The sequence below is a fragment of the Bubalus bubalis genome, chromosome 18 (assembly GCF_019923935.1).
Source record: "Bubalus bubalis isolate 160015118507 breed Murrah chromosome 18, NDDB_SH_1, whole genome shotgun sequence".
Classification (NCBI taxonomy): Eukaryota; Metazoa; Chordata; class Mammalia; order Artiodactyla; family Bovidae; genus Bubalus; species Bubalus bubalis.
The window spans coordinates 64,924,399-64,949,078 of NC_059174.1; the positions used below are offsets into that span (position 1 = coordinate 64,924,399).

General features: G+C 40.8%; 1 protein-coding gene across 3 annotated transcripts in view; it reads right to left on the reverse strand.

Moving 5' to 3' along the window:
* The window catches only part of LOC102409997 (zinc finger protein 883), a 45,124-nt gene that overhangs the window by 14,433 nt on the left and 6,011 nt on the right, over positions 1-24,680 (reverse strand). For all 3 annotated transcript variants that reach the window (XM_045163400.1, XM_045163398.1, XM_045163399.1), the window contains one exon: positions 1,587-2,072. In XM_045163400.1, the coding sequence (XP_045019335.1) occupies positions 1,587-1,983 (397 nt within the window). In that variant the 5' untranslated portion in view covers positions 1,984-2,072. The remainder of the gene's footprint in view (positions 1-1,586; positions 2,073-24,680) is intronic.

Sequence of the window (24,680 nt, forward strand, 5' to 3'; positions counted from 1 at the left end):
CCTGGCATTGAATCCCAGATGCCTATTCATTCCAAGGAGATCACAAACAGATGATACAGTCTCTGTGCCTCAGTTTACTCTTCAGAAAGAGTCCATTTGCTGCACAGGTTCTTCATGCTCTGTTACCACCTCAAACTTCTTCAACATCACTGTCAGCAATATTTGCAATATTCACAAAGCCCTTTCTCTAGTGTGAATTCTGTTGTTTAATCAACTGGCACCAACAGATGAAAGATTTAACACAGTCCTTGCACTCAAAAGGCTTTTATCCAATGTGGATTTTCCAATGGATGAGGAGGAACTGTCTTTTCCTAAAGGTTTTCCCAACATTCATTGCACTCATAGGCCTTTTCCAATGTGAACTCTGTGATGATCATAGAGGTATGTCTGTGTAGTAAAAGATCTCCCACATTGACTGCACTCATAAGGCCTTTCTTCTGTGTGAACTCTCTGATGACGAAGAAGACTCGACCTACTAGTAAAATACTTCCCACATTCACTGCACTTATAAGGCTTTTCTCCAGTGTGAACTCTTTGATGATCACGAAGGGTCGACCTAGCAGTAAAATTTTTCCCACATTCACTGCACTCATAAGGTCTTTCTCCATTGTGAACTCTCTGATGATACCGGAGGCCACTCGAAGCAACAAAAGATTTTCCACATTCCCTGCATTCGTAAGGCCTTTCTCCAGTGTGAACTCGCTGATGACGAAGAAAGCTTGAGCTACTAGTAAAACATTTCCCACATTCACTGCACTTAAAAGGCCTTTCTCCAATGTGAACTCTCCAATGATTACAAAGGTTTGACCTACTCGTAAAAGATTTCCCACATTTATTGCACTCATAAGGCTTTTCTCCAGTGTGAACATTCATATGGGCACTGAGATGTTCCTTTCGGCTAAAGAATTTTTCACATTCGCTACACTTAAAAGGTCTTTCTCCACTGTGAACTCTCTGATGATTAGAAAGAGTTGACAAAGTAGTGAAAGATTTCCCACATTCATTGCACTCATAAGGCCGTTCTCCCGTGTGAACTCTCAGATGATAATAGAAACTAGAGATAGTAGTAAGAGCTTTCCCACATTTGTTGCACTCATAAGGGTTTTCTCCAGTGTGAATTCTTTCATGTGCAAGGAAAATGGATTTGCGGGCAAAAAATTTTCCACACTGTTTGCACTGATAAGGTTTTTCTCTAGTGTGAACTCTCTGATGTTCAATTAAGTTCCCCTTTCGTCTGAAGGATTTATTACATTCCTTGCACTCATAAGGTTTTTCTCCAGTGTGGATTCTCCTATGGGAAATGAGGTATTTCCTTCGGCTAAAGGATTTCCCACATTCACTGCAGTCATAAAGCATTCCTCCACAATTAAAGCTCTGATGTGAAAGGATTTGGGATTTGTGGCTAAAAAATTCTTCACATCGGCTGCATTGGTAAGACTTTTCTCCAGTGTGAACTTGCACATGCTGAATGAGGTTACTTCTTTGGGTGCCAGCTTTCTCACATTTGTTTACCTCACAAAATGCCTCACTAATGAGGACTCTCTCATCCTCTACAAGAATGTCTGTGTGGCTGGAAACTATCTTACCTTCTCCCAAACTGTGATGACTTTCTCCACTGTGAAAAACCACCTCACACTCCGTACTGTTGTTCAGTTTCTTCCCAGTATTAGTGGCCTGTGGCTGAACTCCCATGATTCCCACGAAGTCATTCCCAATCTCCATGTAGGTAGAGAAATTCCCTGCTGAGTGAACTGTGCAGGTCTTTAAAAATGAGGGTCGCTCAGTATTACATAGGAAAGGATTCTCTCTAATGTGCTGCTTCTGGTGCTGCTGAATGTTAGCAGTGAAATAGAACTCCTTCCCACAGGCCGCACATGTGTATGCTTTCTGCTCCTCATTTGTTCCTTGCTCTTCAGCCAAGTGCAAAATGTCTCTCAAGACTGGGATGCACATCGCACAGGGTTGGGTCTTCTCAGGAGACATACCTGCCCTGGGAGTGCGAAACTGTAACACCCCTGCAGGTTTGATTTCTTCAGATGGTGTCTCTTTATCCTGGACTCCACGCCAAGAACCTGAAAACAAACAAGTGATGGTGAAGTTCTGGTTGACTTTGTTGGAGGGAATGATATCACGACAATTGTATATTTGCCACATGAAAGAAGCAGTGGGGACAAGTTGGGAGCAGAAAGCGTACACAGGTCCATGGAATCACATCCAGCATATGAAGCCGGGGTCAAACTGAGGAAGCAGGTGCTCACTCCATGTCCAGGACACAAGGATTGGATGTGACCCAAGGCGAAAGGCACTCCTCTCTCAGTGGGTTTACCAGGACTACATCCTCTGGTGACCTGTGACACTGTGGAGAAGTATACTGTTCATCCATGCCACTGAAAATCTGGCTGCAGCATGCAGCTGGAGTTCAACAAACAGTAAAGCATACATGCATGTTTGAGGACATAAACAATTTTGCCACCAAGTAACAGAGGGAAAACAATGTGAAGACCACATGAGGTTTACACAGGTGGTAGGAGATGAATCCCAGGCTGGAGTCAGACTAAGACTGGAAAGCAGTAGAAACGACAAGTTGGCAGAATGTCCGGAACAGAGAGAGACAAGAGAAGTCATTTGCAGCCACTGGCGATAGCACCACAACACCACTCAAAGGATGGAAGTCACATGTTCCTGGTATGACGAACAAAGACCTATAACAAGTCCTTCCCCACCTGACATTCATCTGGGCCCAGAGAATCTCCAAGCTCTTTTGCAGAGACCAGAGTCATGTCCATCCCATAAGGCCCAAGGACTCTCCATTCCCAGTTACAAGAGTCAAAACGATGCAAGTCCTAACAGAGTTAGGACAAAAGAACAGTAACAGTGGCTCAGGGGAACTCAGTACACAATACATGCCATCAAATACTACAAATAAAACATTTAGATCATCTTTAAATACTAAAAAAAAGTCCTGAAACTAACACAACGTTGTAAATGAAGCAAACTATAATATAAAATAAGAAATTAAAATGAGTAAATGAATAAATAATCTCTATTGGAACCAGAGGAAAGGATGTATGGTGGATGGAGTACAAACTTTTTAAGGCTTCATCTCCCCACATAAACATAACTGCTCTGGCAGAATCTAACTGATATAACTCTTTTGCAACTATTGAGCCTGCTGAAGCTCTGCAGTGTCCCATAAAACAGAGCCTGAAGAGACAAAGCTTCAAAACTACAATCAAATACTACAGATATACTGGAATGATCATATTGATAATTTTAAACAATTACGATTAATAAGCTAATTAATGTCTACTAATGGATAGGGCAGACAGCATTGAAACTAGAAGGAAAATATAAGCAGAGAGATTGGAATTTTAACAAAGGATCAACACGAAATGCACAAGGGGTTCCTTTTCACCACATCTTTACCAACATTATTTCTTGTGTTTTTCATAACAGACATTATAACTTATGATGTAGTATCTTTCATTTTGACTTGCATTTCCCCTACCATTTGTAATATTGAGCATTTTTTTATGTACAAGGTTCCCATTAGCATGTCTCCTTTGGAAAAATATCTTTTCACATCTAACAGATCACAGCTGGGGTGAACTGGTCCACAGTAGCAAAAAAATGGAATCCTATCCAGTAGGCAACCATGGAACCTCACCTCAGTTAGGATACTTTTAAATTACATAGGAATTCCCTGGTGGCCCAGTGGTTACAATCCCACATTTTTCACTGCCAGAAGCCCAGGTTCGATCCCTGGTAGGGGAACTAAGATCCCACAAAACACAAATATATATTTATTCAAACTACCCATGAAATAATATAGGATTATATGGAAGTGATCTTAAATCAGTTGTTAATACCTAACACAAATTTAGAACCACTAAATTTAAAAATGGAGAGAAGCAAATACAGCTGGGACGCTAACAAAGGAGAGATAATAAAATCATACAAAATGCTCAATTAACACCAAAAAAGAAGGAGTGGTAGACTAACACAGGAATGCAGAACAAGGGCAATTTTAGAAAATGGTAACAAACACGTTAAGTATTTATCAAACTATATCAATATACTAAATATTGATAGTCTCAGTGTACCAATTAAAAGAGAGATTATCAGGGTGGATTCAGAAACAGGACTCAACCATATGTTGTCTAAGAAACCCGCTTTAGGACTCCCCTGGTGGTCCAGTGGTAAAGAATCAGCGTTGCAATTCAGGGGACACTGTTTCAATCCATGGTCAGGAACCTAAAATCCCACATGCCACTGAGCAACTAAGCCCACATTCCACAACTACTAACTCTGCACACTCCATAGCTTGTACACCACAAAGAAGACCAAACAGCCAAAATAAATCTTTAAGTAAGTAAAATTTAGAACAACAAAATGCACTTTAAATAAAACCTGAATATGCATTAAAGAAAAACAATAGAGATTAACAGAATTCAAAACAATAAAAAGTACTATTAACTATATTAATATCTAACCAGAGGCTTCCCTGGTGGCTCAGTGGTAAAGAATCCATCTGCCAACGCAGGAGACACAGGTTCAATCCCTGGTCTGGGAAGATCCCACGTGCCACAGTGCAACTAAGTCCGTGTGCCAGAACTACACAGCCTGTGTTCTAGAGCCTAGGAGCCACAACTACTGAAGCCTGAATGCTTGAGAGCCTGTACTCTGAACAAGAAAAGCCACCGCAATGCGAAGTCCGTGCATCACAGCTAGAGAGTACCCCCTCCTGCTGCAACTAGAGGAAAGCCTGCACAGCAATGAAGACCCAGCACAGCCAACTGGATATATGGACTTCTAGAGACTACTGGTCTACTCCATCCAACAGTAGAATAATCTTAAGCTGACGTGGAAAATTTACAAGACGAGCACACCATGGGCCAAAAAAACACACCTTAACAAGTCTGAAACAACAGAAATCAGACAATGTCTGTTCTCAGACTATGGTGGAATTACACTAGAACCAGTTACAGAAAGATAACTGGCAAATCACACAATGAAAAGAAATTAAACAACCCAAAGAAAACAGGGATCGAAGAAGAAATCTCAAGGTAAAATTTTAAGTATCTTGAAATAAACACAGCACTTCTCAAAATAATATGCATGTGGTGAAAGCAGTGGCTACAGGGCAATTTATAGCACTGAATGTATATGTTAGGAAGAATTAAGGTCTAAAAGCAATCACTTTAGGAAACTAGAAAAAGAGAAAATAAAACCCAAAGGAAGAAATAATTTTTAAAAATCAAGATAAAAATCAACAAAGCCAAAGTTGGTTCCTTAAAATGACCAATAAAATAAAAAAGATTCTAGTCAGGTTAATCACAAAAACAAGACAGGGCATACATTATTAGTATCAAAAATAAAAGAGGACTTCCTCGGTGTTTCAGTCGTAAAGCCTCTGTACTTCCACTGCAGGGGACAGTTTGATCCCTGCTTTGGAAATGAAGATTTCACATGCCTTGAAGCACAGCCAAAAAAAGAAGAAGAAAGAATTAAAGAAAGAAAGAGGAAAAACCACCACAGAGACAATGCACATTAAACACATAATGAAATATATGGGCATTTCCAAGACCATAAATGTGATAATCTAAATGAAATAGATTAATTTTTTGAAATATACAGTCTATCACAACCCACACAACAATTCACAATCTAAATATGTATACATCTGTTAATGTAACTGAATCAATAAGGAATATAACCTTCCAAAACAGAATGTAATTGGCCCGGATTGGTTAACTGGTGAAATATGACAAACATTTCAGGAAGATATACAATTCTCTACAACTCCTTTCAGAAGGCAGTAGCAGAGAGACTGCTTCCTATCTAATTCTGTGAGGCCAACATTACTCTAATACCAAACCAAAAACGTAAAGAAAAAGTATACGCTAGTATCTCTGATGAACATAAATGCAAACCACAAAGCGTCAGTAAATTGATTTAAAACTATATAAACATGATTATACATTATGACCAAGTGGGATTCATGAAAGGCACCTAAGGCTTATTTCACACCATATTACAAAGTTATAGTAATCAAAACAGCATGCTAAAAGCATAAAGATATATATCCACTCCAGTGAAATAGAATGGAGACTTCAGATTGTAAATATCAACCCTCATATATATGATCCAATAATTACTGACAATAAGACCATTACCATTCAATAAAGAGAAGTTTTTTACCAAATAATGTTGGAAAAACCGGATAGCCACATGTACAAGAATGAAGTTAAGAGTCTTATACCATATACAAAAAGGCATTCTAAATATATCAAAGACTAAAATGTAAGAGCTAAAATTACAAAATTCTTATGGGAAAAAAAAGGGAAAACTTTCAAAATGTTGGATTCAGCCATAAATTCGCCTACGACAATAAAGGCAAAATCGACAAAATAAAAAATAGACAAACTGGACTAGAAAAAAAAAGAACAATTACCACTTTATACCTTAAATTACATCATATAATGTGTCAATTGAACCTCAAGAAAGTTGGAGGAAAAAAAGAAAAAACTAAAGAACTTTTGTACATCAACAGACATTATAAAATAGACATTATAAAAATCAATAGACATTATTACATGAAATAGACAAATAGAAAAAACAGGAAGAAAAAATTTCAAAGCCAAAACATGGAAATAACCTAAATATCCATTAACAGATGAAGGCATAAAGACAATAGGCTACATGTATACGATAGAACACTATTGAGCTCATTAAAAAAAATTACATAATGCCATTTGCTGCAACATGCATGGACTTAAGACATCATCATCCCAGGTAAAGCAAGTCAGAAATAGAAAGAAAAATACCATGTTTCATTTATATATGCAATCTAAAATATCACATAAATGAATATATCTAAGAAACAGACTCACAGACACAGAGAACAGACTCAGATTTCCAAGTGGGAGGCAGCTGAGCAAGGGAAAGATTGGGAGTGCAAACTAGTATATACGGGATGAATAAAGCACAAGGTCCTACTCCATAGCACAGAGAACTATATTATGTATCTTCTGATATACCATAAGGGAAAAGAATAAGAAAAAGAATATATATACATGTAACTGAGTCACTTTACAGTACAGCAGACATGCACGAACATGAGACACAAAGACTTTCAACCAGTTCCACAATCTCTACAGCAATCAAAATGCCTGCCAAGAAGAGACCAGACGTCTACTGCGGATACTTGGCCTCCAAGGAATGTCCAGACTCTGCATTTTCATTGGTTGAACACTGTCATAACACATGGTCTTCTGGAAAATGTAGTGTCATGGTCTCAAGAAATGGCACCCCACACTAGAAGACGAACAAGAAAAGCTAAATTGCTGAGGGGAGGAGCACTGAGAAACTGCCTCTGTGGGGGAAGGGCTTCATCCTTCTTAGGCGGGTGGAAGATTCTGGACCAGAGGAAGGGCTTAAGACCATTTGTCTTTAATGCTATTGACCACTGAAGTGTCTGCACATGGCCTCATTCCTTAAAGCCAACCCAAGCTGACATCTGCCACTGGTAACTGGAAGCAAACAAACATTATCCTATTGATCTTGAAATCAACCCTGAGTATTCACTGGAAGGACTGATGCTGAAGCTGAAGCTCCAATACTTTGGCCACCTTATGCGAAAAGTCAACTCACTGGAAAAGATTCCTGATGCTGAAAAAGATTGAAAGCAGAAGGAGATGACAGAGGATGAGATGGTTGGGTGGCATCACCGACTTGATGGACATGAGTTTGAGCAAGCTCCAGGAGATGGTGAAGGACATGAAAGCCTGGCATGCTGCAGTCCATGGGGTCAAGAACTCTGACACCACTTAGAGACTGAACAATTGCTCTTGAAATGCATACAGCCTGAAGTGTTAGCTATTTGGGGGAATTCCCTGGTGGTTCAGTGATTAGGATTTACTACGTTTGCAGCTGCCATGCGGCTGGGTTCAATGGGTATTCCAGGAAATACAATGCAGCAAGCCCCTTCTCCCAGTCAAAAAAAAGAAGAAAAAAAAAGTTTGAATTCATTTTGCAAGCTTTGCTCAAGGACAATAAAAATGTCAGAAAGGGTCCCTCTGAGACCAAGCAAAGGAACCTGTTACATGTTTTTTACTCTCTGGTGCTGCAGCTTAAGTCCCAACAAAGCCTTGCCTTAAAAAAAGAAAAAAGCACCCTGACTGGGTATCTGGAAAGGAGATACTGGGCACGCCTAATGCAGGTGAACAAGAGGGAAAGCACTGCTTTTGTACATCCAGAAAAGGCTCTCTTGCCTGCAGAGTCTGTGCCCAACTCACTGAGAAACACCGATGTATAATCTGGCCACACAGAATGGCTGTTCTCTTGCTCGCTGAACATCACCTGCCCAACCAGTCTGATTCAACTATACCTACTCACGTGGTTGATTTTTCATCTTTATCATAAGGCCTAATCAGTCAAGGACTACCTTCTTGCCCTGGCTTCAGCTAGTGATTGTTCCAATCTTTAGATTATAATTTCTTCACATTTACTGAAGTCTTGTCTCTGTACCCCATGTCCACCCTATCCAACTGGAGACTCAAAGAACACCACATACATGTCCCGACACCCTGTCTCCCTCCCCACAACAGCCCTAGTCATACCGCAGCCCCATGCTAATGGACACACCTTGCTTTTCAGTGGGAACAAACATTCATAATTTTAATGTAAATGATCCCATTTATCTACGCAAACTTCCCTGGGCTCAGAATCTATAATTATTCTTCAAATTTGTGGAGGGACGGGTCTGCATCTCAGCTGAATAGCTTCCACAAGGACACACAGGGCCAGGCCTTTGACGAGTGCTTACACCACACCAAACAGAAGCACTGGCTTCTCTTCTGCACTTCCCAGTATGCACACCATCAACTGTGTCACAACCAGGAGCCACCTACTCTGGTGTCTACATCTTCACTGGGCCTCCAGCTCCACCTTCCCCAGTTCATATCTCCTTGCAAACACGTTCCCTTTTGTGATGTTGTGCAAAGTGACAGGGGCACCAAACCAGCAAGCCACCCATGGTCTTCAGTGTCACCCCAGATGTGACAATGGCCTCCACCACATGCACTATGCAGTGATTTCTTGCCAAGGTTCTGCCCATCTTTTTCATGAACCCAATTCAGGATACATCTTGCCCAAACTGTCCCGGTCACTATCCTGAGCACTGTGAGGGACCTTGAAAGACTGCTGCTGCTGCTGCTGCTAAGCCGCTTCAGTCGTGTCCGACTCTGTGCGACCCCATAGATGGCAGCCCATCAGGCTCCCCCGTCCCTGGGATTCTCCAGGCAAGAACACTGGAGTGGGTTGCCATTTCCTTCTCCAATGCATGAAAGTGAAAAGTGAAAGTGAAGTCACTCAGTCATGTCCGACTCTTCGCAACCCCATGGATTGCAGCCTACCAGGCTCCTCCGCCCATGGGATTTTCCAGGCAAGAGTACTGGAGTGGGTCGCCACTGTCTTCTCCCCACTTGAAAGACTAGGAATGTCCAAAGTGGACCTCCCCCTGTCTCCAAGGCTCTTCCTCCTAATCCCCTCACCCATCACCCCACTGCTCCTCCTACCCACCAGAAAAATATAAATCACCAAATGATTGCTATTTAGCAAGATAATCAGCAAGAACTTGCTCACATCTTCTGGGGACTGAACCTTGATAAACTTTAGTCCAAATGCTAAGGGCTCAAGGAATGACACCTCCCATAAAGCTTCAAAAACCCAAACTGAAGTTCTCTGCTAAACAAAGCTGCTCACAGATGTGAATCTCTAGCTGGTAACACAATTGTGACTCAGTCCCTAATCTGAACACAATCAGTGCATCAAACTTGACGTGACCTGGGAGATTGTCTTTCTAATCCCGTCTGCATTTACCTGATCATAAGGGATCTATGAGAACAGTGTGACTGTGTCTGGTCCACACACCACAATTTTGAGCATCAGTATCACATGCCTGGTCCCCCCAAAATTCACTGCTTGTGAATTCTGTACCCACACCTGCTGTGCGGGGTCAGCATGTCCCACTGTATTTCCCCAACAAGGCCTCACTTGTGTCACACATCCTTTGTGCTAGGTACATGAGTTAGCAGATCCAGGCTGCATCGAGGGGTGTGAGCATTCGACCTTTTGTCACACTGCCCCCAGGCTGTGCGGGTAAACACTGATATTTAGAACACATTCTTGTGTAAAAAACTGCTGGCATTATGAAAAGGTTTCTTTTATTTTTGAAAAGCATTCTAAGAAGTTATGTATGATGTGAAAAGAAGTGAAACCTGCGATTACAAAACTTAAAAATGACTAAGTAAATCATGATACACAAACAAAAAATGTGTAATTATGATAAATGATGATAATATACAGGAAGGGTCCAACACAGTCATTCCATTTATATATATATTTGAAAATAGTTATTACTGAAGTAGAGTAGGCCCTTATATCAGTAATTATAATGTGGAAGATGAATTTAACATGGCAGAAGGAAACTGATTTTAAGGATGTACACAAAAATGTTTAAATGTACACATACAAAATTTAAGTCAACTATACAACCAGTAAATGATTTTTCAAACAAATTAGAAAAATGTATTCCTAATCACTGTACTACGGTTTACTAGGTACACTCCTAAAACATTTTGCAGCTACTGGGCCTGTAAGGGGCAAAAAGCATACAATGGTGGGTTACAGGCAATGCTTCCCAACTCCATTTCAGTGACATTACGTTCACAATTTGACACTGGTAATGGTGTGAATATTTTCACCAGGGAAATTGGCAAACACTACAAAACAGGGATTGATTTACTGTGTAATTATATCTGAAGGTAACATATATTAATAAAATAAACTTATCAAAAACATGTATCATGTATAAGGCCATTATATTATACATTGTATAAAAATTGAGAACACAAACTTTCAGTATTCTGAATTACAATTCCATGCAGAAAAAAAAAGCCACTCACATTCATGAATGAGTGAAATCTAACACGTCTTTGTTATTTCCTTGCTTTCCTAATGTCAAAATAAGAGAAAATAGCCTAATCTCACAAAACAGAAGTTGGCAAAAGTACGAATAGAAATCTAACGAAACAAGACACACAGGAAAAAGACAGACATGTGAAAAACAAAAATTTAACATCAAGAATCCTGAAAAAGAGAATCACCAGCAGTCCAGTGGCTAGGACTCCCCGTGTCCACATCACAAGACATTTAGATTGCTGGTTGGGGGAACTAAGATCCCACATGCCACATGGCAGAGTTAAGTAAATAAATAATCTGAAAAAAATGTAATTAAAATTGTAATGATTTTTTAATACAGAGGTTTTGGTCTTCGTGGGAGGGGTCACCTTGCATTCCTGTTAGTTTTAAAGCTAGGTTGATCAAGTATGGGTCTCAGAAAGTGAGGACAAATTCACACTAATAAATAATCATTATTTTGCTAGGTAACATGTTTCTGGAGGGGTAGAAGAAGTGAGGAGATGAGTAAAGGGGTAAAAGAAGAAGAGCTTTAGAGACTACACCATGTGAGGGCCATACTGGACATTCTCAGGCCTTCAGTGTCCCTCACACTGCCCAAAACAGTGAGCAGGTCAACCACATAAGGGGAACAGGAACATCTTGAGGTGGGTATGTAAAGAAGATGAACAGGACTTGGGAAACCAATCACTACAGAGAGCGGTGAGGCCAGTGTCAGATCTGGGGAAATGCCAATGAGTTGGTCCAGAGTCCCTAGCTTAGCGCTGTTGTTCTGTGAAGAACTTCCCAAGTGGGAGGGTGTTAGTGGGAGATGTGCACACATGGAAATGAGGCTGCATCCCCTTGTGGTGATGGAGCTGTCAGGTGTGCACAGCTCATGGTCAGGATATGGGAACTGGAGTCCCTGCTCTGAGCGGCAAAAGAAAAGCCAGTGGACATGTGCAGTGTAACCACTCTCATGAAAGGTGTGGCAGTAGTGAGCTCCTGTGGAAATCCCTCTGCCTCTCTGAGCTGGACAGCTCTTCTTTCTCAAAGGACAATGATAAAAACTGAGACATAGCATTGGTTTGGATGGGTAGATAAATGGAGTCATTCACAGAAAAGTAATCAATGCTGATTCCAGAGAAAAGGTAATCCTACCATCAGCATGGGTTGGGATGTAAGCACAGCTCATGGGGTGGGGGCAGAGGGAGCACAAGTGTCAGGATGGACAAGGTGTCCTTTCAGTCCTCAAACCTGGTGGGCATAGAGCAGGAATGAAGTCACCAGATTCTCCAAATGCCTGAACCAGGCAACGTGGCATTCAATCTCAGATCCTTATCCCTTCAACGGGAATCATTAACAGATGACACGGCATCTCTGTGCCTCTGTTTCTGCTCTAGAAAGGGTCCATTTCCTTCATAGGTTCTGCCCACTCTGTCACCACCTCAAACTTCTTTGACATCATTGCCAGCCATATTTGCAATATTTATAAAGCCCTTTCTTCAGTGTGACCTCGCTGATGTTTAATCAAGCAGCAACTTCGGTTGAAAGATTTACCACATTCCTTGCACTCATAAGGCTCTTCTCCAGGGTGGATTTTCCAATGTGTGTGGAGGAGCTGCCTTTGCTTAAAGGCTTTCCCATATTCACTGCACACAAAAGGCCTTTCTCCAGTGTGAAGTTTGTGATGATCATAGAGACTGGTTTGACTAGTAAAAGACTGGTCACATTCACTGTACTTATAAGGCCTTTCTTAAGTGTGAACTCTGTGATGATGAAGAAGGCTCGAGCAACTAATAAAATGCTTCCCACATTGAGTGCTCTTATAAGGCCTTTCTCCAGTGTGAACTCTCTGATGATCACGAAGGCTCCACCCTGCAGTAAAAGATTTCCCACATTCACTGCACTCATAAGGTTGTTCTCCACTGTGAACTCTCTGATGATACCGGAGGCCACTCATAGCAACAAAAGATTTCCCACATTCACTGCACTCATAAGGCCTTTCTCCACTGTGAACTCTCTGATGACGAAGAAGGCTCGAACTACTAGTAAAACATTTTCCACATTCACTGCACTTATAGGGCCTTTCTCCAGTGTGAACTCTCTGATGATCACGAAGGCTCAACCTAGCAATAAAAGATTCCCCCATTCATTGCATTCATAAGGCCGTTCTCCACTGTGAACTCTTCTGATGACGAAGGCTCGAGCTACTAGTAAAACATTTTCCACATTCATTGCAATTAAAAGGCTTTTCTCCAGTGTCAGCTCTCTGGGGACACTGGTGGTTCAGCCTAGCAGTTAAAGATTTCTCACATTTATTACACTCATAAGCCTGTTCTCCAGCATGAAACTTCTTATGGGCATTGAGATGTGCCTTTTGGTGAAAGAATTCCCCACATTCACTGCATTCAAAATCCCTTACTTCACTGTGAACTCTCCAATGATTACAAAGGTTCGATCTACTTGTAAAAGACTTCCCACATTTACTGCACTCATAAGGCTTTTCTCCAGTGTGAACATTCATATGTGCACTTAGCTGTTCATTGCGGCTAAAGAATTTCCCACAGGAACTGCACTCAAAAGGTCTTTCTCCACTGTGAATTCTCCGATGATTAGAAAGGATGGACCAAGTAGTGAATGACTTTCCACATTCACTGCACTCATAAGGCCTTTCCCCAGTGTGAACTCTCAGATGATAATAGAGACCAGAGCTAGTAGTAAGAGCTTTGCCACATCTGCTGCACTCATAAGGGTTTTCTCCAGTGTGAAGTCTTTCATGTGCAAGGAAATTGGATTTGTGGGCAAAAAATTTTCCACATTGGTTGCACTGATAAGGCTTTTCTCCAGTGTGAACTCTCTGATGTTGCATTAAGTTCCACTTTTGGATACAAGATTTATTACATTCCTCGCACTCATAAGGCTTTTCTCCAGTGTGGATTTTTCTATGGGCAATGAGGTATTTCCTTCGGCTAAAGGATTTTCCACATTCACTGCAGTCATAAAGCATCCCTCCACAGTTAAATCTCTGATGTGCAAGGAAACTGGATTTGTGGCTAAATAATTTTCCACAATGGCTGCATTCATAACGCCTTTCTCTAGCATGAACTTTCTGATGATGAATGAGGGTATTTCTTTGGGTGCTGGCTTTCTCACGTGTATTGAACTTACAAAACCCTTCACTAGTGAGGACTCGCTCATCCTGAACAAGTATGTCTGTGTGGCTGGAGACTATCTTGCCTTCTCCCCAGCTCTGATGACTTTTCCCACTGTGAAAAACAGCTTCACATTCCTTACTATTGTTCAGTTTCTTCCTGGTATTAGTGGCCTGTGGCTGAGCTCCCATATTTGCCATGAATTCATTCCCAAGTTCCATGAAGGTAGAGAGATTCCCTGATGCAAGAACTGTACAGTTCTTCAAAAATGAGGGTCTCTCCATGATACAGCATAAGGGATTCTCTCCAATGTGCTGCTTCTGGTGCTGCTGAACGTTTGCAGTGAAATAGAACTGTTTCCCACATGACCCACATGTATATGCTTTCTGCCCACTATTTGTTCCTTGCTCTTCAGCCAAGTGCAAAATGTCTCTCAAAACTGGGATGCACATCTTACAAAGCTGGACCTTCTCAGGAGACAAACCTGCCCTGGGAGTCCTAATCTGTGACACTCCTTCTACAGATTCGCTCTGTTCAGAAGGTGTCTCCTCATCCTGAACTCCACGCCAAGTACCTGAAAACAAAGAAGTGACAGTGAAGTTCACGTCGACTTTACTGGAGGAAGGGAACGCCGTCACAATTCTATATCTGACACATGAAAGAATCACTCCACAGGACTGTGTTCAGGAAATGGAGTTGGGATAAAACTGAGAAGCAGCTGCTCTCACCAAGCGCAGGACAGAAGGACTGGATGTGGCCCACGGAGAAAGGCGTCTTCTACAATTCACTCCTCTGTCAATGGCTTTTACCAGGAACACATCTCCTCAACCTGTGACACTGTAAGGAAGCAGATCTCCAAGCCTCAGAAAATCTGACTGTGATTTTTTTTTTCTTGAGATGAGCACTTTTAAGATCTACTCTTTTGATATTTTCTTCTTATTTACTCATTTATGACTTCACTTGGTGGTTGTTGCTGGTCTCAGGCTTTCTCTAGTTTCGGCAAGCAGGGGCTAGTCTCTAGTTGTGCTGGATGGGCTTCTTATTGCAATAGTTTCTTCTGTGGCAGAGCACAAGCTCTAAGGCAGGAACGCTTCAGTAGTTGCAACAGGCAGACTCAGTAGTTGCCGCACATAGGCTCAGTTGCTCCACAGCATGTGTGCAGCAATGCTGTACCAAGGACCAAACCCCTGTCTCCTGAATTGCCAGGTGGATTCTCCACCAGGAGACCACCAGGGATGCCCTCTTTGGGAAATTTCTAAATATTCAACACAGTCATGTTAATTAGAGTCACTATGCTATGCCTTACATCCCCAGGACTTACTCACCTCATAATTAGAAGTGTGTCACTTCTGACATTTTTCATTCATTTTACCTGCCCACCTTGCTCTGGTCTAGCAGTCACTAATCCTTTGTCTCTATCTGTTTGGTGTTGGTGTTATTGTTTTAAAGATTCAACATGTAAGCATAACCATCCAGTACAGGTAAATGTGGAACAACCTGAGTTCTGAATGCTTGGGTCCACTTTTGCAGGAACACTTTTCAATAAATACACACAGAATGATATGCTCTGTGTAGTTGGATGAATCCACAAATGGGAAAACTTCAGAATCAGAGGACTGACTATGGGCCTCTAGACTTCAGTATATTTAGAGGATCCTGGATCCAATCCTCAGTGGACACAGTGGGACAACTGGATTTGTCTTTCCCTGATTTATTTCACTTAGCATAATGCTCTCCAGGTCAATTTACGCTACTGCAAATGGCAATACAGCCATCTTTTTGATGGTTATATAATACTGCATAATATTCCATATATATTTCATTTTTGTTATCCACTCATCTATCAATGGACACTCAGGTTGTTTCCATCTCTTGAATATTATAAATAAGCTACAATAGACATAAGGCACAGATACCTTTTTGAAATGATGATTTTACTCCCTCTGCATAAATACACAAAGGTGGACTTGATGGACGATATGTAAGTTCCTTTTTGAATTCTGTAAGCAGTCTCCATAATCTTTACTACAGTGGTTGCAATAAAGTATATTCCTACCCACAGGGAGTCAAGAATCTGCCTGCAATGCAAGAGACCCGGCTTTAACTCCAGGGTTGGGAAGATCCTCTGGAGAAGGGAAAGGCTACCCACTCCAGTAGTCGGGCCTGGAGAATTCCATGGGTAGAGGAGCCTGGAGGGCTACAGTCCATGGTGTCGCAGAGTCAGACCTGACTGAGTGACTAACACTTTCGCAACACTTTACCAACAGTGCACAAGGGGTCCGTTTTCTCTACCAGTTTACCAACATTTATTTTTTTGTCCTTTTTATAACAGACATTGTAACGTGTATGAGGTGGTATCTCATTGTGTTTCTGATTTGCATTTTCCCAACCATTTATGATACTGAGCATCTTTCATGCAGCTGCTTCCCATACATATGTATTCTGAAGAACAACAGCAACTGTGTACCCCATTATGCATTTTCTTAAAACACCCATATATGTATGTTTACATAACATTAAAACAAATGAGAAGAATTATAAAATGGAGCAGAGAAAGCAATCAGGAATTTTTTTAAATTATAAAGCATTCAAACTACCAAGGAAGCCATACAGGGTCATTTGAAAGTGGACTACAATCAGATGTAAATATATAGTGCAAACTCCAGCGCAATTACATTACAGAAAAATGAAAGGAAAAAAGTATACATGATACGCTAACAAAGAAGAGAAGATGCAATCATACAAAATCCTCCATTAACAAATGAAAAAGACTGGACAACAAACATAGGGAAAAGAATAAAGGCAATGGTAGAAAATGGTAACAAATTCATTAGATATTTATTTAACTATATGACTATATTAAACATTGATAGTCTCAATACACCAATGAAAAAAGATATTATCAGAGTGAATTCAGAAAGAGGAGTCAAGTACATATTCCCTCCAAAAAACCCACTTTAAATAGGAACATGCAGGAATTCCCTAGCAGTCTAGTGCTTAGGACTCAGCACTGTCACTGCTTCAGCTGGGGTTCAATCCCCAGTCAGGGAACTAAGACACTGCAAGCTGTGGCATGTCCAAAAAACAAACAAAAGCACCCACCAATACATGATCTCATCAAGGGATGCAAAAAAAAAAAAACAAAGGATCTGGCCAAATCCAATACCCATTCATGATCAAAATCTCCCTCTCCTAGCTATCTAAAAATAGAAAAATTCTTTAACTTCACAATCAAAATAAAACCCTACTGGTATCATCATACTTCGTAGACAAAAACTAGAAACTTTCCTACTAAGATGAAGAATTCAACTTTGTAAGTCATACTAATGAATGAGAAAATAGAGTTATACAAAAGTTATACTGATAGAGAGTAAAAGAATAAAACTGCCTTCATTCTAAATGGCATAACCAGCTATATAAAAACAAAATACACACACACACACACACACACACAAATCCTGGAATTCAAAAGCAATTACAGCAAGGTTTCAGGATACAAGGATAGTATACAAAAGTCAAGTATTACTTTCCTATACATCAGCAACAAACAAGTGAAGTTTGAAATTAAAAACACAATGTGCTAAGTTACTTCAGTCATATCTGACTCTTTGTTACCCTATGGGCCATAAACGGCCAGGCTTGTCTGCCCATGGGATTCTCCAGGCAAGAATACTGGAGTGGGTTGCCATTTCCTTCTCCAGGGGATTATCCCAGAATCTCTAACATCTCCTGCACTGGCAGGCAGGTTCTTTACCACTAGCACCACCTGAGAAGTCCCCCCAAAACACAATACCATGTACATTAACACCCCCTGAAAGAATGGAGAGAGAAAGGAAGAAATAGTTATAATCTACCAAGACACGTACAAATCTACATGAGGGAAATGATAAAAACTCTGATGAAGAAATCAAAGAACTAAATAAATGGAAAGATATTTCACATTAAAAGTGTCAAAGATATTTCACATTCCACTTTTGTCAAGATGTCAGTTATGCCCACCTTCACCCATCAATTCAATGTGAAAGTGAAAGGGAAAGTGCAGCCAGTCGTGTCCGGCTCTGTGACCCCACAGACTGTAGCCTACCAGGCTTCTGCGTCCATGGGGTTTTCCAGGCAAGGGTTCTGGAGTGGGTTGCCATTTCCTTCTCCAGATCAATTCAATGTAATCCAAATCAAATACCCAGGAAATTATTAAGAGAATATAAATAAACTGATTTAGGTTATACTTGAATGGTCTAGTGGTTTTCCCTACTTTCTGCAATTTAAGTCTGAATTTGGCAATAAGGAGTTCATGACCTGAACCACAGTCAGCTCCCAGTCTTGTTTTTGCTGGCTGTATAGAGCTTCTCCATCTTTGGCTGCAGACAATATAATCAATCTGATTTCAGTATTGACCATCTGGTAATGTCCATGTGTAGAGTCGTCTCTTGTATTGTTGGAACAGGGTGTTTGCTATGACTAGTGCGTTCTCTTGGCAAAACTCTGTTAGCCTTTGGCCTGCTTCATTTTGCACTCCAAAGCCAAATTTGCCTGTTATTCCAGGTATCTCTTGCCTTCCTACTTTTGCATTCCAGTCCCCTATAATGAAAAGGACACCTTTTTTGGGTGTTAGTTCTAGAAGCTCTTGTAGGTCTTCATGGAACCGTTCAAATTCAGCTTCTTCAGCATTACTGATTGGGGCACAGACTTGGATTACTGTGGTATTGAATGGTCTGCCTTGGTAATGAACCACTAGACCATGCAGGTATGACCTAAATCAAATCCCTTATGATTATATAGTGGAAGTAACAAATAGATTCAAGGGATTGGATCTGATAGACAGAGTGCCTGAAGAACTATGGACAGAGGTTTGTGACATTGTACAGGAGGCAGTGATCAACACCATCCCCAAGAAAAAGAAATGCACAAAAGCAAAATGGTTGTCTGAGGAGGCCTTACAAATAGCTGAAAAGAGAAGAGATGTTAAAGGCAAAGGAGAAAAATAAAGACAAAACCATTTGAATGCAGCATTCCAAAGAATAGCACAGAGAGATAAGAAAGCCTTCCTCAGTGATCAATGCAAAGAAATAGAGGAAAACAATAGAATGGGAAAGACTAGAGATCTCTTCAAGAAAATTAGAGATACCAAGGGAATATTTCATGCAAAGATGGGCTCAATAAAGGACAGAAATGGTATGAACCTAAAAGAAACAGAAGATATTAAAAAGAGGTGGCAAGAAAACACAGAACTGTACAAAAAAGATTTTCATGACCCAGATAACCATGATGGTGTGATCACTCACCTAGAACCAGACATCCTGGAATGTGAAATCAAGTGGGCCTTAGGAAGCATCACTACGAACAAAGCTAGTGGAGGTGACAGAATTCTAGCTGACCTATTTCAAATCCTAAAGGTTGATGCTGTGAAAGTGCTGCATTCAATATGCCAACAAATTCAGAAAACTCAGCAGTGGCCACAGGACTGGAAAAGGTCAGTTTTCATTCCAATCCCAAAGAAAGGCAATGCCAAAGAATGCTCAAACTACCACACAAATGCACTCATCTCACACGTTAGCAAGTAATGCTCAAAATTCTCTAAGCCAGGCTTCAACAGTACGTGAACCGTGAACTTCCAGATGTTAACACTGGGGGTTCAATGGTTAAGAATCCTCCTTGCAATGCAGGGGACTTGGATTAGATTCCTATCTGGGGGACTAAGATTTCACATGCCCTGGAACAACTATGCCCAAAAGCCACAACTACTGAACCTGTGATCCACAAGTAAAGAGCCCAAATGCTGCAACAAAAGATTCCACATGAGGCAAAAATCCCACATGATGCAACTAAGACCCAATGCAACCAAAATAAATACACAGCTAAACAAATAAACATTTTATTTAAAAAGAACAAAGTTTAAGGACCCACAACACATGAATCTGAAATTCTTACAAAGCTAAATAAAGCAAAACAGTGTGCTACTGACATAAAAACAGATATATATTCTAATGGAATAAAACAGACACTACTGAGTCTAAACATCAACCCTCAAATACATAATCCAATACTTACTAACAAGAGGACCATTACCATTCAATAAAGACAGTCTTCTCAACAAACGGTGCTAGGAAAACTGGATACCCACATGTACAACAATGAAAACAGAACCTTATCTAACACCATACACAAAAATTCACTCAAAGCATACCAAAGATCTAAACTTAAGAGATAAGATTACAAATTCGTAGGAAAAACATACAAGACAAACTGGGCCTCATAAAAAGGAACAATTGTGGTTGCATACCTTTAACTTACACAGAATCATGTGTCAATAATACCTCAAGAAAGCTGTGCAGAAAAGAGGAAAAAAATAAAGTTTTGTACATCAAAGGACACTATAAACACAGTAAAAAAGAAACCATAGGTTGGGAGAAAGCATTTCCAAAACACAAATACAAAAACGGATTAATATCAGACTTCTCTGATAGTACAGTGGATAAGAATCCACCTGCCAATGCAGGGGACACAGGTTCGCTCCTTGGTCTGGGAAGATTCCACATATAAGTAAATGAGCCTGTGCGCCACAACTACTGAAGCCCACACATCCAAGAGCCCCCACACGGCAACTCTTGCGCCCTGGTGCTGCAACTGCTGAGGCCTGTGCACTGGAGCCTGAGAGAGCCTCCTTCACGTGACAAAAGAGAAGCCACCCTAAAGAGAAGCCTGTGCACAGGAACAAAGACCCAGCGCAACCAAATAAATAAATAAATTGTAAAGGACTGATATTCAGAATCTATGGATAAATTTGTAATTCAACAACAACTAAAAAGCCAACCAGATTAATAAATTAAAAAAGGACTAGGGTAGATATTTTTTAAAGATATACAAATGACCAATAAGTACACCATGAGGGAATGTAACCAAAATGGGAAAATATACCACTTCAAATCCATTAGGACGGCAATGATTAAAAGAAAAGAAAATAACAAAGACTTCCCTGGTGGTCCAGTTGCTGAAGCTCCAGGCTCCCAATGCAGAGGCCCCAGGTTCCATCCCAGGTCAGGGAACCCACATGCCACAACTAAGAGTTTACAGGCCGTAACTAAAGATGCCACATGCCGCAACAAAGACTGAAGATCGACGACCTGAAGTGCCACAACTAAGACCCAGGGCAGCCAAATGAATCAATACTATAAGTAAAAAACAAAACACAAAAAGAAAAACCTTGCACTCATACCTCCAATTCCCTAATATTAAAAAAAAAAAAAAAAAAGACTGCATACTGCCAATACAGATGGCAGATATTCAATCCCTGGCTATCACTTCTCAGGGAAATAACATCCTGCATGCCCCTTGGGGAGACCAAAACAAAAGAACAGAAAATAACAGATGCTGGCATGGATATAAAGAAATTGGAACCTTGAAAAAAGATCTTGCAAAACATGTCATGGTCTGTTTCAGTAGTAACCATGTCAGTGACAACACTGTTGCAGAGTCAGGCACACACACAAATGTCAGGTGTAGGAATGGAGTAAAACTTCGGTACCATTCACTTGGAAAGTCACTTGGCCAAAAAGAGGGCAAAGAAAGAGAAATAAATCAGGCTGATGGAAGACTACTGACCTTGACAGTTTCTCAAGGCAAGAGAAATAAAAGCAAAAACAAATGGGACCTAATCAAACATAGTCATGTATGGATGTTCCCACAGTCATGTACAGATGTGAGACTTGAACCATAAGGAAGGCTTAGCACTTAAGACTTGATGCTTTCAAACTCTGAAACTGGAGAAGACTCTTGAGAGTCCCTTAGACAGCAAAAAGATCAAACTAGTCAATCCTAAAAGGAATCAACCCTGAATATTCATTGGAAGGACTGATGCTGAAGCTGAAGCTCCAATGCTTTCACCACCTGATGCGAAAAGCCAACTCACTGGAAAAGACCCTGATCCTGAGAAAGAATGAGGGCAGGAGGAGAAGAGAGTAACAGAGGATGAGCTGGTTGGATGGTACCATTAAGTCACTGGACATAAGCAAACTCCAGGAGATGGTGAAGGACAGGGAAGCCTAGCATGCAGTTCATGGGGCTGCAAAGAACTGGACACGACTGAGTGATCAACAAAGGTCCATCTGGTCAAGGCTATGGTTTTTCCTGTGGTCATGTATGGATGTGAGAGTTGGACTGTGAAGAAGGCTGAGTGCTGAAGAATTGATGCTTTTGAACTGTGCTGTTGGAGAAGACTCTTGAGAGTCCCTTGGACTGCAAGGAGATCCAACCAGTCTATTCTGAAGGAGATCAGCCCTGGGATTTCTTTGGAAGGAATGATGCTAAAGCTGAAACTCCAGTCACCTCATGCAAAGAGTTGACTCATTGGAAAAGACTCTGATGCTGGGAGGGATTGGGGACAGGAGGAGAAGGGGACGACAGAGGATGAGATGGCTGGATGGCATCACTGACTCAATGGACGTGAGTCTGAGTGAACTCCGGGAGTTGGTGATGGACAGGGAGTCCTGGCATGCTGTGTGATTCATGGGGTTGCAAGGAGTCGGACACGACTGAGCGACTGAACTGAACTGAACTGAGTGATCAACAACAAAATCAAACAAAAGCTTTTGCACAGCAAAGTAAACCATAAACAAAACAAAAAGACAAACTACTGAAAATAATGTGACTGACAAGGGCTTCATTTCCAAAATATATAAAAAGGAGTACAACTGATAACAAAAAAAACCAACCCAGAAGAGCTTTCTTCTGGGTTGGGTTTTTTAGACATTTCTCCAAAGAAAAAATTCAGATGGCCAATAGGCACATGAAAAGGTACCCATCATCACTAATCATCACAGAAATGCAAACCAAAACTATTATACAATGAGGTACCACATCATACCGGACAGAACGGCCATCAGTAAAACGTCCACAAATATGGTTTTTCCTTATAGTCCAGTGGTTAAGAATCCACCTTGCAATGCAAGGGATACTGGCCCAATCCATGATCCGGAAAACCCCATGTGCCGCGGAGCAACTAGGCCTGCGCACCACAACCACTAGCTCTGTGCTCCAGAGCCCACAGGCCACACACCGCAGCCTGCGGGGCCACAGCCCGCGCCCCGCAACAAGAAGACCCTCAGTTAGAGAGGGGCCCTCTCTCCACAGCTAGAGAGAAGACCAGCAAAGCAACGAAGACCCAGTGTGGCCAAAATTAAAATAAGTAAGTTCATTAATTTTTTAAAAGTCTACAAATAACAAATTTGGGAGAGAATGTGGAGAAAAAGGAAACCTCTTACACTGTTGGTGAGAACGTAAATTGGTACAGTCACTATGGAAAACGCTACAGAGGTTCCTTAAAATAAGAGTTACCTTATGATCCACAATCCCATTCCTGGGCATGTATACAGAGAAAAACATAGTCTGGGATACATGCACCCCCGTATTCCTTGCAGTAATGTTTACAATAGCCAAGAAGTGGAAGCAACCTAAATGTCGACAGATGAATAGATGAAGAAGATGTGGTGCTTATATACCATGGAATAGTTCTCAGCCACTAAAACAAATGAAATAATGTCATTTGCAACAACATGGATGGACCCAGAGATTGTCAATACTGAGAGAAGTTAAGTCAGAAGGAGAAGGAGAAATAGTTATGACATACCTTATATGTAGAATCTAAAAAGAAATGATACAAATGAAGTTGAAAAACAGAGAGTCAGAGAATGGCTGCCAGGAGGAAGGACTAGAAGAAGGGATAGTTAGGGAGTTTGGGGTGGACATGTGCACACTCCTGTATTTAAAATGAATACCAACAAGGGCCTACTATACAGCACATGGAACTCTGCTCAATGTTATGTGGCAGCCTGGATAGGAGGGAAGTTTGGGGGATAACAGATACCTGTACGTGAATGGCCCAGTCCTTTCCCTGTTCACCTGAAACTATCAAACATTGTTAATCAGCTATAACCCATTACAAAATAAAAACTTAGGAAAACTAGAATAGATTCAAATCAACCAAAACTGAAAGTATTCTGTGGGAAGAAACATCGTATTTCTATCTGTTTACTGGAAAAGCGTTTCAACCAGTTGATGTGCCAGATTACATTGAGCACCTATTATACAGTAGGCACTCTTTCCCAGGCTGTGAACACAGCTGTGAAGCAGGTATAAAAGCACTCTTGGCAGATCATAAACATGTAAGCAAACAAACCAGGACACCTCAAAGGTGCTTTTAGGAACAGGATAACATCCCAGAGAGTGACTAATGTGTGTATGTGTTGGGGAAGGGCTTCTTTAAACCAGGTCATTGAGAAAGGACCTCAGGCAAGAAAGATAAATATAATATCGCTTAAGTGAAATAAAAAAAAAAAAAAAAAAACCTGATACATACACACTTATTTAGGAAACAGAACCAGACTCAAGGATTTAGACAATGAACTTGCTGTTGCCAGAAGGGAAAGGAGAAGGGCATGGATAGTTAGAGAGTTTGTGACTGACATGTACTGCTGTATTTAAAATGGATAACCAGCAGAATCTAATGTACAACAGGAATTAAAACAAAATTGTAAATCAACAGTAATTCAATAAAATTAAATACCAAACAAA